Consider the following 16,062-nt stretch of genomic DNA (forward strand, 5'->3'; position numbering starts at 1 on the left):
GTGCACCATAAGAAGAACTAACAAAAGTCCTAGATACAATCACTGATCGCACATGCTCGGAAGAATATACCAAGTTTTATAGAGTCACTGCTTCTATAACCAAAATATATGTGCAATAAACATGAGAGCGTTATTAGGCGCCGTCAGTAGCCATGACGGCGAGTGTGCAACACCCTTTTTCTGTCTGTTTGGCGTCGCGTACCACGTGACGCCAAGAAGAGCTACTATAGTTCGAGCTGTTTTATTTATTTTAAATGTAAAGCAGCTCTTTGACTAGGCTGTGTAATGCTGTCCATCCGGGTCTCCGTGCCAACGTGCAGTACCACATTCCCCCCGCCGCAGTTATTGGAACTATGCCAAGTAGGTCAACTCGCCTCTGCACGTTGACGTCACTCTCTCCCTCACACGTAGCAGCTGCCGGCTCCTCCCAACACACCTAAGTGGTGTCGCTCCCTCACCTGCTCGCAACACACTTGTCTCTTGCTTCACCTTTTCCATCGCCCGCAACGCTCCACCGCACGTCGAGTGGAAACACCCCCGCGGCTCGTTTATCTGCGATGAAACTTACACGAGACTCAAACCACCTTCCGTGTCTTTGCGTTTCAAAGAAACGTTTACTCTAGTAAAGGCTGCACCTAGTTTCGCTTCAAACCGTTCTTCCAGCACTCACGTCGACACCCGTTTCTATTGGGTCAACATCGTGCGCACTGTTGCTGCTTCACATGCCGTCATGACTCCCGTCAAGGAAATGGTCAATAATTTTATTTGTCTAAATTGAAGCTCAACATATTTGTGGCTAGAGAACCGGGTCATTCGTGACCGCTCCTTTAGGGCAATATCCACAACAACTTGCAATGTTATTCTAACATGTGCTGTCTCTTTACATCTCTATCTCTTTCCTTAAGAAGCACAGACAATTATTCATACAAGAATGCAGGGCCAAAAAAATGGCACACTCGAAAGCGAAACAACGTTCTCTACGCAATATTTCATATCTGCATACGACCTCCTTTGACATTGAAATATTTATAGCGAGGTTCTAGAAAGAATGTGCTGTGTCAAATATTCCTCAGCAAGCACAACGTGTAGGTGCGCTGGAGCATTCGTTCGAATATACGATGCACATGGTAAAATTAAAACTTATGAAATCCCCCCTCAACCCCCCCCCCCATTCGGAATAGGAGCGAGAAAGAGCCACGTTAAGCTAAAAACGAAAACACGCTATTACTAGCGAGTGCCCTGTCAGCGCGTTCATTGCATCTGAGTCCCGAATAAAGAACGCTGTCGCAAGCGTCTAAGCATCCCTCAAGAGTCGTGCATACAGATTTGCAAAACACACATACCCGTCCTCAGGGAGAGCACACGCACGCTGGCTGACACATAAAATAAACAAAACAGCGAACAGGAAAACTCAAATGCAAACAAGCGTCCGGGAGCCGCATAAAAGCTTTCAGATGCCACCGCTCATTAAAACTGAACGCGCAAGCAAGCTTCACTGCCATACGCAGCAGGCACTAACCATGTCATTTTAAGTTTTCGTTTGCCTCAATCATTTTTTTGTTTGTTTGAACGTACAGTTTTTCAAGGGTACAACGGCAAGCACTGATTGCATCCATAAGGGCTGTTTGCCTCACTGGAATTTCGCGCGTCAACATATTAAATTATTTACGTAAGTCCCTTTTCATTTTCATACAATCTGTGCGGGTGTTGCTTAAACATCAACAGCGATTACATGATTACGTGCGAGCGATACGTCGAATGACGTTGACTGCGAATGCTTCCAGTCTCATGGCGTCGTCACGGAGTCATTTTTTGCGGGTGTCAGGATGTCAGTTCGTATAAGCGTGTGCCCTAAATAAAAAAAAACTGAAATAACGCGGCCAAAATGGGGAAAGTGTCGGAGCTTCGCTTGGCGGAGGCAACGAATACACGCGCTGACATCCTGGGAACACAGATAAGGCTGACGTTCACTGAAAAGTAAAAAAAAAAACATGTTTATCCGTTAGATGTCGCGGCATGCTGTCGGGGAGCTGCCTCGACAAAAAAAATCTAATTTCATTAGAGTACATTTTGCCTGGAACTAATTCAAGGGGCAAGAGCACTAAGTAGATTAAAAGTGAGCGATACCTCAAATGACGTTGATTGCCAATGCATCGCTCCTCAAGGTCTCCACGCTCACGTGCCTTGAAACAGGAAAACTGGACGTGTTCGAATACTAATAAGGTTACTTCTAGCTTGTTTCAGTGGTCTTAGATATGCGGTGAGGGTTGTTTCGAAGTTGCTTATTGGTGCTTGCTATGGTCTAATTAGACGATGATGTGTTGTTGGCACTTTAATTTTCAGCGCAGTGGGGCTCAAGTTAAACCACAGAACCTACACGACACAGATGTCCAAGCCCAGAGATCACCAAGCCTGCGCACACTCACAGACGCAATACGGATGCCTGAACCCTATAGACCGAAACCAGCGCTGTAAGCAAGCGTTCGCAGCTCACGCACAGTCGCAGACGCAACACGGATGCCTCAACCCTATAGACAGGAACTGGCGCTGAAAGCAAGCGTCCGCCCGTCTCATTGATTTACGGGCACGTCATCGTTGCGGGAGGCCTTCCGTCGCCTCGTGGTCTTCTGGCAGCCGTCGTTGCCTCTACCTTTCCTTAGTTCTCTCTCCTCGTATGTGCTGAGGTGTTCGGCTCACCACCGCCACTCCGCAGCCATTGATGGCATCACCTTTTTGCCTTGCTAGTTTTAGTGTACGAGTGGTGAATAGCGGAATCGGCCAATTTCTGTGGCACACGCCTGATAGGCCACACACGATAGGTCACATATGGTTGGGAAAATGAGGATTGATTGATTGATTTGTGGGGTTTAACGTCCCAAAACCACAATATGATTATGAGAGACGCCGTAGTGGAGGGCTCCAGAAATTTCTATCACCTGGGGTTCTTTAACGGGCACCCAAATCTGAGCACACGGGCCTACAACATTTCCGCCTCCATCGGAATGCGAAAATGAGGGCTTCCTTAAATATTGTCACTGTTAAAACGTCGTCGGAATACGGGACTATCGGAAGCTTGGTTTAACAGATGCACGAAATGAACGCACTGAAGCTTGATCGGAAAAAAAGTGCTGGATTAGAGGCTGGTTCTGAGCTAGTTGGCATAGTGACATACTGAAACCCCTAGTACAGCAGCAACAGTGAAAGCGGTCCGTGTGTGGTTTTCATTGTCTCTGTCTTGTTGCACTGAGCGGTTTGAAGTGAGAGAAGGCTTATGTTATTGAGAATGCAAAAACAGGTGTTCCGATTGGCTTTGGCAGCATAATAAAGTCTAGACACCACACTTGCGTGGGTACCGAAAAGGAGTTTACAGTAACGAACCCTAAATGCAAGGGAAAACGGGCAAGTGAGACGCGGGAAGAACTTCCTCGTAAGTCGCCTATTAAACTCGATTCCATCGATAGGGCACGGCTTCCTCGATCGGCCTGCCTGTAACGAAGCGGCGATGTAATTTGTTGACGTGATTAGGCGACGGGGCTGTGACGTCATGATGACATCACAAGTTTCAATTATCTATGACGTTTTCATTGGAGTAAATAGCCGATGGACTGCCGCTACAGAAGCGTATGGCGTGAAACGAAATAACTCACAAAAGTGCTTAGTGTATTCGTTTATGATTACTATAGAGCGAAAGCGATTTCCTACATTTTCTTCTTAGTCAATGTACTGATCCTTCACCGCCTCTCTCAGAAAGCGTTCTGCACCTAACGTCGTTTTGGACTGCTACGAGCAAGAGAAGCATTGCACGCTTTTTGCACCGACTCCTGGACCAAGCGGTCATGTCGCGTGATCATGTCACAACTAGACGTCGCAATGACGTCGCGATGACGTAACACGTTCTGGCAATCTGTGGCGTCATGATAACGTCACGTAGGCATGCCACCAAGGCATTGCTTTTCGTATCACTCACGGAATGGCGCCGATGCCGAAGATGATAAGTTTTTGCGTTTCATGGGACATCTAAAGCTTTCACCATGACAGAGCTATAGAGTCAGGACATTGAATAAATAAACGTGAGAACCAAGCAGCCGTTCCAGTGTCAACGCAGCATGACGGGCATGGATAGGTCAGTCGGTGACTACATATGCCGTAAGGAGGTGACGTCATTTCGAATGACAACACGCTCGCAGCGGATGCCAGACGCATGCATCACTGGCACTCAAGTTGAAAATAAACCGCAGGAAAAAAGAGGCAGGGGAAGAGGAGGAGCCTCCGTTATGACATCTATGGCGGTCTCGCTTTAGGAGCACCTATGACAAAAAATAAATGGGAACTGGCTGAGACTGGGAGTTTGACGAACAGTGTTCGCTTGCTTGCTGGGCTTTTCTGGTGCGAATAGCCAAGACGCCCTCAGAAGCATGCTTCTATTTCTGTTTTCCTCGACGTGTTCTGTAATGGTTGTGGTCAATGCGACAACTAGTCTCAGCCAGGCAAGCCTTGTCTGGTTTGCTTTTCTGACCGAAAACCTTTTTTTTGAGCAGCAGATTTAAGCAAAATGCCGAAGGAAGGAAAGGAAAGAAAATAGGAGGAAAAGAACGGCAGTGAGGTTAACCAGCCTATAAGCAGCTGGTTTGCTGCCCTACGCATGGGAGGGGGATGGGGTAGATGAAGATTTTGCAGACGTAGAATATGGTAGGATATTGCCAACGAATAACTAAAACTGCGAACGCATAAGTACCCAACCGTGCGCTCTACGTAAGCACACACATAGCCGTATTGGGAGATGTACTTATATGTAATAATTGATGGGGTTTAAACTCCGAACCATGATGTGATCACCAGAGATGCTGTAATAGAGGGCTCCGGAAAATTCAACCACCTGGAGTTTTTTACCGTCCACGGAAATGCAACTAAAGGGCTTAAAGCATTCTCACCTTCATGGAAAATGCGGCTGCTGTGGCCGGGAATCAACCACACGACCTTCAGGTGAGTAGGCGAGCCCCGGAACCACTGCTTCTAATCATTGCTTTGAAGCCCAGGTGGGCACCTCGTTTGCAAAATTCGACAGAGAGTATATAAGCCAGCAACTTTAATTGTACTTTTCCGGAGAGAAGGTCAGCGTCTATGTCGTGTGTCTACATCCAAAGCGAAGTGTATACAATAAACAGATTTGTAAATCCACGGGTTTCAATTACGTGTATTTGCAATCTACAAATCTTGAAGGAATGTGAGGAATAAACGAAATACATGCATTTTCCAAACAATGTTTCAATAAATTTCAATTTCACGTCAGTTACATGCGCCAAACAATAAGGAAGTCAGAAAACTGTTCAGTCGCAAGTCGTAAGAAATCAGTCGTGAGTTAATCCTGAACGTGACAAATTTCAATCATTTTTTTTAGTTCCCGAAAGTGATTACATTCGCGTCGAACGTGTAGATGTTGCCCGACACTAATCTTGCGACACACAGGACTGGCGGGGCACACATCCGTGACACATATAATTGTTGCAGCACGTATTGGTGTAACGCGTATATCTGAACCATAGCTAACCACTAAATTCAAGCAACAGAATGAGCCTAGCCCCATGCGGTCAAAATTTTCGGAGCCCTCCACCATGGCGTCTCTCATAATGGTTTTGGGACGTTGATTGATTTCATTTATTTGTGGGGTTTAACGTCCCAAAACCACTATTTGATTATGAGAGACGCCGTAGTGGAGGGCTCCGGAAATTTTGACCACCTGGGGTTCTTTAACGTGCACCCAAGTCTGAGTACACGGGCCTACAACATTTTCGCCTCCATCGGAAATGCAGCCGCCACAGCCGGGATTTCATCCCGCGACCTGCAGGTCAGCAGCCGAGTACCTTAGCCTCTAGACCAACGTGGCGGGGTGTTTTGGGACGCTAAACCCCACATATCTAGAAGAATGGTCTTAGAACGCGCGCTGACAGCACCAACGTAAGCGCTACTTGCTTCACAATAGAACGAAAGCGTGAAGGCATTCTTCTGCGAGTCTAATGCTCTCAGATAAAAAAAAACAAATCAGTCTGAATAGACAAAAATCAATATCAGCGTCACAAAAAATTCATGTGAAACGTACGACTTGTAAGTCTTGACTTACGAATTTCTGGCGACGCTGACACCGGTATTACATTAATCGCAAGTTAGGACCGTACAATATATTGGATATATTGAAGTTCGTAAATAAAACCCCGCAACATATATTTAAAAAACAAAAAAAACAGTCCTAGTAACAAAAAGCGTTAACGCAACGTCGCTATAACGTCGTGACTGTTACCTTGACGTTTAAGACTTCGCTTCAACGTTTGGGCATCTAGAGGCACATTTCGAGAAATATGTGCGCTATAAGATATACTCAGCATTACGAATTGTTTATTGTATTTCCGGAACATGCAGATATATCACTACGTTAAACACGTGATCTTACACACACGTGTTATCATAAACATGTGATCATGTAAACTTGGTAACAGTGTGAGTATACGATTAGATTAGATTTGTGGGGTTTAACGTCCCAAAACCACCATATGATTATGAGAGACGCCGTAGTGGAGGGCTCCGGAAATTTTGACCACCTGGGGTTTTTTAAGGGGCACCCGAATCTGAGTACACGGGCCTACAACATTTCCGCCTCCATCGGAAATGCAGCCGCCACAGCCGGGATTTGAACCCGCGACCTGCGGGTCAGCAGCCGAGTACCTTAGCCACTAGACCACCGTAGCGGGGCATGTGAGTATACGAGTTGGTCGACATAATACAGATACAAATACATATACGGTGAGTGACGGCGACGCCGACGTCAAGGCCGACGCCGGCAGCGAAATCCAGCCGAGATTGCACATATAACTGCTATCGCAATAACATTCAGTCGCGGCTCCAGTTACTCAAGCAACTAAGCAAAAAAGCAACGGTAGCGAATAGCACATGTGACTAGGCTCCCGAAAATACTGCTATTGTTTCGTTATGTTTCCGTTTATTTCGCTGAAATGGAAGGTCAACATTTTGTCTTTTTACTGCGCCACATCATGTGTGCACCATGCGCCGTCAGGAATCACAAGCTACGATGAATCCTCGGCGCAATAACAAAAAGAAAGAACAGATGCAAAATGTAAGGATGTTAAAAACCATTAAGTCACCTTCAATAAAGTGTGCCGAAACTGCGTTTTTAAAGAAACTCAAGATAACCGAGAAATGTCCGCTCCCTAAGCCATTTCGCTATCACACGTTACAAGGAAACTGCACCATGTAAAACACACAAGCAAGTTTAAAACTTCCTTCTGTTCTTGTTCTGTGCTTCCGAATTTGTGCGAATGCTATGGCTATAAATGCGTGAAGATGTAGTCATTTTATAATGGCAAGAAAGCACTTGCGCAAATGGCGCTGTCGAATATTTCTCATAATAAACGGTGCAGGGAGTTGTGCAGGAATCTTGTAACCGTGTGATAAAGCTTGAACCTTGATTGCCACAAAAAATTGCGCGTGTAACGCAGTTTCTAATACTGGAGTGAAAACCCGCGGTCCCAACCTCAAGGTCATAACCACCTTCCCCCTTAACTAGCCAATAAACACATCCACGACTTTGTAAGCCTGTCGGTGAGAACCTTGTAACATTACTGATTGTTTGCGTAGTTGGTACCTGCTGAATGACATGCTTCGGCCGCAAATAACACAAACAGGAAGTGAAGGAACACACAACGCCGCTCGTGCTTGTTGTTGTGTGTTTTTTTCTCTGTGTTGTGTTATTTGTGGCCACTGCAGCTTGTCATTGAGCAAGCTTGGTGTGAATATTTGCGAGCTTGCTAAAAATATCCAGCATCAAGAGCTATGCTGCTTGTGCTTGTGAAAATTGCGAAAGTTGCTTGGGAAAATTGTACCTTGTGACATGCACGCAGAAAAGGAGCATGAATGTTCTTCGAGTTTTGCACGCGTCATATCTACTTCACCGATTTTTTTTCTTTTCCTGCAAAGTGCACCCTCACCCCTAATCCCTAATTTGCATTCGGCCCACGAAAGTCGGCTTCATGAAACTCGACCCTTCACTTTACAAGCTTGCCCACCCCTGCTCTAACGTTAGATCGCTGCGATAATGGCACATTCACACATAGCCGATACAATTAATCTTTCTGGTAACTAAACACCTTCTGTGGGTTGGCAAGCAAAGCTAAAGCACCACACTGACCTTGAAGTCACGGACGTGACCACGAAGTTGTAGCTTCCCGACGTCCTGCGAAAGGGCGAGGACCACATGTCCCATTGTGTCACTACACCGGGGGCGAGCCGGAACAGATCGGGGCAACACCCACTCGAAAACAGATTAGCACACATACACCGTTGCACTGTACCAGGACTACTCGAAGACACTCGATGTTTCCAGGTAACTACACAGTAGCGGCAATCCTTCTTCGTCGCCGGGTCATTCGTGTGAACTTGAGTTGTTGTGTGGACTTGGACATTAGAGGAGACGCTTGGTTAGTGTGTTAAACAAAAAAGTAGAATTTTTTTCCCTCAATAAAAAAATGCACGCACGCAATTAACTGCTCATAAGAGCTGTGAACTTCAGACAACTGTTTGCTTGTGCTAAGAGCAAACTGACTTATAATTTGTAGTTACCAAGCCTTGTGTAATGAAGAACGCAAATTAACAACATCATTGTGCTTTTTTATGAAGACGTGAGGCATTACGCAAATGGTACGTATATGAGGGTGCTGCGAACAGGTACGAGTATTGAAGAGTAGGGCTTGGAAGTGACCTCAGTTTCCTGTGGACTTATAGAAAAATAATACATTAGCGGAACTTGACATCTCTCTGGCTCCTTGACATCTTTAAGTTGCGATTGGCAACTGCCACTTAGTTTGGGGGTCGTTCCCTTGTCCCCTCGGGTCAAAACACTCGATTACAAAACAAGAGCTCAATACATCAGCTCATCGGAAGTGTGGCATCATCGACCTCTTATTTTTTTTTATTACTGCACAGACTTCCTCTGTAAACACGTCCTTGCGGCAGGTCAGCATCGCAATGTGAACTTAAAAAAGGTATAGTTCCAACTAATGAAAGAACAGAATATGGTGTCGTTCACTGCTGTGGAAGTGGTGTGAATCTCTAACAGCTTTTTTAGCGATCGTTCCTAAACGCCTTCTATCTCAGATTATTACCCACGCAGCGCCGGCCCTCTCTACTGCACAGCTTTTATAACCCCTCAAAGAGTGACGTCACACTAAAAGGCAGCAACTTGAATACGTTTACCTCGCCGGAGCTCTTTGGTAGGCTTTTGCAACATCACTTTGCTGTCTTGCGTTACGTGGCTATGGACACTCACATATAGAAGAAGGATCCAATAAAAAAGTCAGAGACAGAAAACAACAGTAAGTTGTGGATTCGCTGCCCAAAGGCCCCAATCAAAAGTAAAAGTTTGATTGCCTTTTTTTTATATCAGCACCACAGATTTCGAATTTCGGTTTTTGGCCTTGAGTACACTTGGTCAATTTCCTCACGATCTTCGACAGTCGAGCATTTGCCACACGCATAGGATATCACGAAGGTGCCTGCCCTTTAGGGATGACTGGCCAACACAGTTAAAGCAGAACAAAACTTCCAGCTGAAGTCAGTAACATCCAAGTTTTCATCAGAGTCATCGGTTGTTGGAAATACTTGCAGGAGAGCATTCGCCCTTCAGGTTCGCCCGCGACTAACGGCGTAAAATTTATGGAAGAATATCAGCTCCTTCGCATGCCATCATGTTTAATTTCCTTGTTGTTTTCCAAGCTGCTCGGTTACCGATCCGTCAGTAGATTCTACAGCGTAGTTGATTCCTTCTTTACTACTTGGGGAAGCCAGGTCACGGGCAGTGGTGCACGTAACAAAAGGGCGACGACTTACGCTAGCGAAGTGCTCTGACACCTTCGGCATTTACTACAACGTTGTTGCTCCCACTGCTGCGTCGCTGGAGCATCTTACCACCAGATGTCTCTTACAGCTAGACTTGGCGTCACAGGCATGGTGGTATCTGGATGAAATGAATGATTGTCGAAAGCGTGAATTCACAACTCGAACCTGACGAGTAACTTTAACGTACTAACGTCGAACAAATGAAAGGCACTCTTGCGTGAATAGCGCATCAAATAAAGGGCAGAAGCCGGCAACCGAGCTAAAGGAATGAAGGCCGTCTGAGGCTCTTCCGTTCGTGTTAGTGCTACGCACGGCTCGTAAAGGCGTCAATCTTTGCCATTTTTCTTTGTGATCTCAGTATCTTCTTTTGTTAATATTTGAAGTAGCAGCTGTCAGAATTTCCGCAAATGCGATCGTATTTCAACTTGCATTTTAAATGCCGACGTTAGAATACAGCAAGGTCTGCTCGTAGTGAATCAATTCACATTCGTAAGAATAACATAGTGTCGAAAAACTGACGAGACTATAAAGTAGGCAGTCAGGCATCAGCCCTTAAAGGAGGCCCTTCACGCATCTGCGCATGCGTCGTGCGTCACCCATAGATCTGAATGAACGACGTCAACAGCTTTTTTGTCACTGCGTCTTCGGCGGTGATACTGCGCAGCTGATCGAAGGGTCTCAGGCACGAGGCGCCCTCAGACGTCACTTTAAGAAACACTCTCTGAACCTCGCCTTCGCAGTTGCCTAACTCCGGCAGGAGCGACTCTCCAATAAGGCAAGTTCGACACTTCGAGTATGTCTGCGAGAGCAACGGCTAAGACGTTGCAGACTTCAGAGTATAAAAAGCCCTGGTTTTCTTAAGACGTCGGCCGCTTGGTGCACCGTATTCACCAAAGAGGCCAGGAGAATGGCTCTTTCAGATTCGTTTTGTAGGAGTGCTGTGGAGTGATTGATTTCAGGCGTGATCCTGTGCAGGGAATGGTGAGTGAGTCATGCACGCACAGCGCAGAACTGAGTCACCGAATGGTACGGACATCCAAAGATGTTGACCAGCCGGCAAGCTGCCGTAGCTGAATTGGCTGAAACATCCAATAGATTCCTAATCACACTCACTGCCGTTGGGCGTAGTTAATATCTCCGAAGATGACCACTTTGCGAACAAAATGATCCTGCTTCGACGAATGCTGCGACCACGATGAAGAAAGTTTGCAGTCTTCAAATGTCGTTGCCGGCCGCTTAGAGCACTGTCGTCAGCGTTTGAACCCTAAAGGAACGCTCAATTAATAATAAGCTTGCGAGTTCGACCTGAATGACGTTGGCTGTAGCGAAGAACTCGGGAGACGGCCGCTTGGGGAGCTGCAATCGCTTCTTCAGTGAACGAAGCTCCTCAAAAGTGCACAGGAGTCCGCATGTCACATGTCCAGTGCAGGAAGTCTTTCACTTGCAGCGTGTGCACGTTTGTGGAAGTGGAAGTGCACGTGATCGGAATGGAAGATCACACACACGCACACATACACACATACGCAGCTCAGCACTAGTGTACCATACTAACGAACCATATGTCTGTTTTCGTCCTCTTCGGAGCACCGTACTCACAGACGAACGCGTCACTGCACAGTACTGTCCAACCACATGCCTCGTCTTCTTCGGTGCATTTGCCCTGACTTGTGTAGGAAGCAACGAGCGCGTGCCTACGACACCTGCTGCTCGCGAAAAAGAGCAGCATACTGATGGCCTTATTGTACCTCACCCTCGCCCAACGACTCGAAAGATGAGAGCTTATACCAAACCGAGGCTTCATGCCGCGGATGCTCCAGCTGCGTTTGTCGTGGCAGAACAGCCCGCTTCTTTCTTTCTTTTTTCTTCCTTTCCCAGATTTCTATTCCTCATCCGTTATTCCAAAGAAAGAATCGAGAACGCTACCGCTGCGTGGATGCGCTAGTGCGCACGCGTTTGTATCGAGGAAAAAAAAACAGAAAAGAAAGACGAAGCACAATATTCTCCGTGAAGCGACACCGTGGGTGAACAAGTGCGTCTGCCAATAAGCTCCAGCCGGCGGGGCTACGTAGGTTCAGCTGTGCGCATTCGATAAACCCGAACAGATGGCAAGGCAGGTTGTTTGGGGCGTCCTGTCTTTACACGTGAGTGAGTACGGGTGAGGAGGTATAGAGTCAATGCGGGAGCGGTGGGAATGTGATATGCAGAACAAAGCGCCGGCTGTGAGTGCGCGTCTCAATCCGAAGAGCGCTTTGCAGATGATTCCTTCTGCCCTTTACATAGGCCTCTTCTTTGTTTGTAAACAGCGGTAGGCGCCGTCGACATAGTGAGAGGCTTGTAGCGACGTCGCCCACAGCTCGACATGGTCGTCTATAATAACGTGACAACTCGTACAGCAGCTGCAGAGCTGCCTCCGAGCGCTGTGCTTCGGAGATTCTCACGCGTTTCACATGGAAGAATTCCCGAATCTTTGTTGGACTGGGCTGGGTTGCTGCAAGCGCCTGAGTGTGTCGACGACACCTGTCGCCGTTTACAAACATGGAATTGTTCTGCATAGAGGATGAGGGACATTCAGAGGCGAATCGCCCCATGAACGAAATTCTCGGTGCACCCCCTTCTTCAAGATCAAACATAGTCGGTAAACAGCGCATAACATACCCGCCACCTTCCTCCCCCCCCCCCCTTCCTTTCCGAAGGTACTCGCTCAAACGCCAGTTACCATCGCCCTAAGTGCTAACAATTATTCGCTGTAGGCAGCGCAATACTTCAAGAAAGACGGATAGAGAAAGGACGAACCGCAAGCACTTTCATGCATATACCTGCACAAGTACCACACACAAAACTATACGTGACAAGGTAATCTTTACTGAATTATTCGTCTCAAGCAACCATCAAGACCACGAAATTCTTCAGTAAGCGAACAAGATGGTGTGATCTAGCACTCAATTCAATCGCGTCTCACTGCGGCTGTATCAGCAATGAAACGAAGGCGAATTCTCTGCTGCAATGAACAATAAAACTTATTTAGACTTGGTGAACAACCACTATCACTGAGCTTTTTTTTTCTGTTATAGCGGTTGTCTCAACCCCGCCCTATTTTTAATTAATATATTATGGCACCAATCCACAGGATTTTTCCCAAAATCTCTCGCTTGTTTTACTTGGTCGATTTTCCAGTATCGATGGAAGAACAACATCGCTTTCGTGAAGAACACCTGCGTTTTGAGTCTCAGCCAATGCGACGAAGTGCAGCTGGCTGAAGCGACCATGTTTTGCTGTGAATACTCTGAGGTTTGTCCATATATACCAATCCCGCACTCGTAGGTGCGTTCATTGTTTCGCAGTGCGCACTTGATTGTACTGCGTTTAGTTGAAATCCAAGCATTGTTTTTTGTTGGTTTAGCTAGTTTAGCTCAGTAGCGCAATAAGGACGAAGGAAATGCTATGCTAGACTTTTTATGGCTTTCGTGTAAAATTGACACATTATTTGCATATCAAACGAGGAAGTTGCGTTCAGTTGCTGGCTTGCGCAAGCTTCCATTTTGGATAATATGAAGCATTCAGAATTTAGGATACGATTGGTAAAAATACTATTTTTAGTGTCATTAGTATTTCATATGCAACACCATGAGTCTGCACAGGTATTTTAATGCTGTTTCCCCGTTTATATGAACACCTTGTTTTCTGTACACAACGTGCATATTTCTTGTTCATTTTGTATGTGGTCATGATTTTTGCTCTGTAAACATATTTCCATTTTTTCTTCAACCTTTGCGTATTCAAGCTCAACCCACTCCTGCAAGGACTCGAGATGGACATGAGGTATTGAAAAATAAATAGCTGCTGTGTACGGCGAGCTCGTCGGATGACCTCACAGAGCTGATGTTTCCTCGCGGCGGCCTCTTCTGTGCCTATGCTGCTTGCTGGCTGGATGCCGGTTGTTGCTCAACAGCTGGTTAGGCCTAAGGCTCTACGGAAATGCCAGCCGCACGTGGGACACCACCTGTTGAACAAAGGGATGGAGAGGTTGCGTTCCACTTCCCCCCTTTCACATTGTGTTGTACGTACAAAGCAATTATGATTTGTTTGAACTGCTTGGGCTCTCAGTCACCGGTGATGTCATATCACTCGCTGTACCGAACGTGGTACCACGTAGGCTATGTGCCCTTCGTACCAGTGGTTTCTGTCGAAAATGTACTGTTCTAGCTAGAGTGCATGCAGACAGTTCGGTGTCGTTCACGGATGGCCCCCTTCTGCCCATTGTCTTCGCCACTTGCCAGGTTTGCGGTCAAGGTATACGGTCAACCCACTTGGAACCTGCATGTGGCTTGAAACTGACGCCCTCGTGAAATCTGATTGCAACTCTCAGCTAGAAGACGTATCGGAGCGAGAGACTGCCTCCTCACGCCGGCTGTTACGTCACCGTCGCGCTTCCGGGACTGAGGTCAAGTCGACGAACAACAGCAGTGGTGCCGACCAGTGGCTGCGTCGCGGTGCGAGGAAATTTTTTTAGGATCAAGCGTTGTTTCCTTTCATAGAAATTGTGAGGCTGTTTTTTTTAGGGGCGAAGTTCTTTAGGATCGACACATGTCCCCTGCTTACCGGCGTGACACGCTATGAATATCAATATCCATATGCATAGCCATTTGAATATTCATATGGGCATCTATATAGATATCTGTTTCATGTATGATAGATATTTATATTCATATGGACATGAGTACTCATATATATATATATATATATATATATATATATATATATATATATATATATATATATATATATATATATATATATATATATATATATATATATATATATATATATATATATGGACACCTCAACACCATATGCCCATTGTGATTAATAAACAAATTTGTATATACTGCACACACGTGTTGTCACGTCTTTGCAAGATCAAGTGGATGATGTACGAAGGTCGATGATCTCCCGGGGATTCACTCACTTGTCATCATTCTTTTTGTGGTTATGCTGCGATTTTTTTGTTTTTCTTGGGGAATGGGTAGATTTATGGTTTAGGGGAATGTGAAGAATTCGTTACTCTCTGTAAAGTCGCTTGCGCAAGCACGCCTCGTAAATTGCCCGCGGTTAGGTTTAACAGCAATCGAGTGGTGTTCCAGCAACCAAGTGGCGCGATGTTCTTGTGAGTAGGGTTTTCGGGTCCGTAGACCGGGGCCCTAGCCTCCCGCTCTCCCCTCCAAAACTTCGTATGGATGGGGCTGTTTTGCCGAGAACGATAAATATATGTGATTTTTCAAGGCCTGTAACAAGTGGGCCTATTCTTAAGTTCTCCCAAATGCGGGTATATTCTGCCCTTCGGTGTCACTGCTTGCGCAACATTTCTGTGTACCACCGATATAACCGTCAACAATCTTTGTAAGTGAATGCTATCTTTCTTTGTCATGCATTCATCAATAAGTCAATACAACTGGGTCACTGAATGTCTGCTATCGGACTGTTGTATGAGCTTCGAATCGCTGAGCAGTTTAAAGCACGGCCTTGGCGTCGCCTGATGTCTCCCAATGGCACTATGCAGGTCCCACGTTTCGTACACGCGAGTCTGGCAGCACATCTGGCAGCACATCTGGAATGCCCATACGTGCCTACTTTTAAACACCAGGGCTAGTTTAAGCACCAGGGCCAGTTTAAGGGCCAGTTCACCTCTCAAGGTCAACGTAACGACAGTGAAATGCCAGCGTCGCCAGTTAAGAGCGCCGGATTTAGAGAAGCAAAAAAAAGCTGTTGAAGAGAGACTGCAGAGCTAATGTAGGTAATGACAAAATAAGTCAGATAATAAGAAAAAAAAAGAATATACGGCTATAGTAAATAGCCCCTAAACACGCGAAGAGAATAGAAGAGGGCAGCTAAGTACAAGAAAAGTACAACGAAGTGCCGAACAGCACATTAAAATCAAAAGGTAACCACAAGCAAACCGATGCCCTACAGCTCGTGCAGCTCTCGCTTGCCGATCAACTGCTTTATTATGTTTGCTACCACGCAGTTTTAACCGAGCTTCTTCAATATTATCGTAGAGTTAGTGTGCGAGAGTCTGGTGGAAGCACCAACTGATTCCGTGGCAGTGCACTTGTAAACATTCATTTTGCTTTCGCTGCTTCCTAATCGAAATTCACAACTAAA

General features: G+C 46.0%; 1 protein-coding gene across 2 annotated transcripts in view; it reads right to left on the reverse strand.

The window, feature by feature from the left end:
* The window catches only part of rdgA (retinal degeneration A), a 445,829-nt gene that overhangs the window by 352,543 nt on the left and 77,224 nt on the right, over positions 1-16,062 (reverse strand). Inside the window, exon 1 of one of the 2 annotated variants that reach the window (XM_075871369.1) lies at positions 8,198-8,459. The exons of the other annotated variant lie outside the window; for it this stretch is intronic. Within the exon in view, the coding sequence (XP_075727484.1) occupies positions 8,198-8,343 (146 nt within the window). The 5' untranslated portion in view covers positions 8,344-8,459. Of the gene's footprint in view, positions 1-8,197; positions 8,460-16,062 lie in introns of those variants that run through there. 2 annotated transcript variants of the gene reach the window in all.

This window comes from Rhipicephalus microplus, chromosome 8 (genome assembly GCF_043290135.1).
Source record: "Rhipicephalus microplus isolate Deutch F79 chromosome 8, USDA_Rmic, whole genome shotgun sequence".
Taxonomy (NCBI): Eukaryota; Metazoa; Arthropoda; class Arachnida; order Ixodida; family Ixodidae; genus Rhipicephalus; species Rhipicephalus microplus.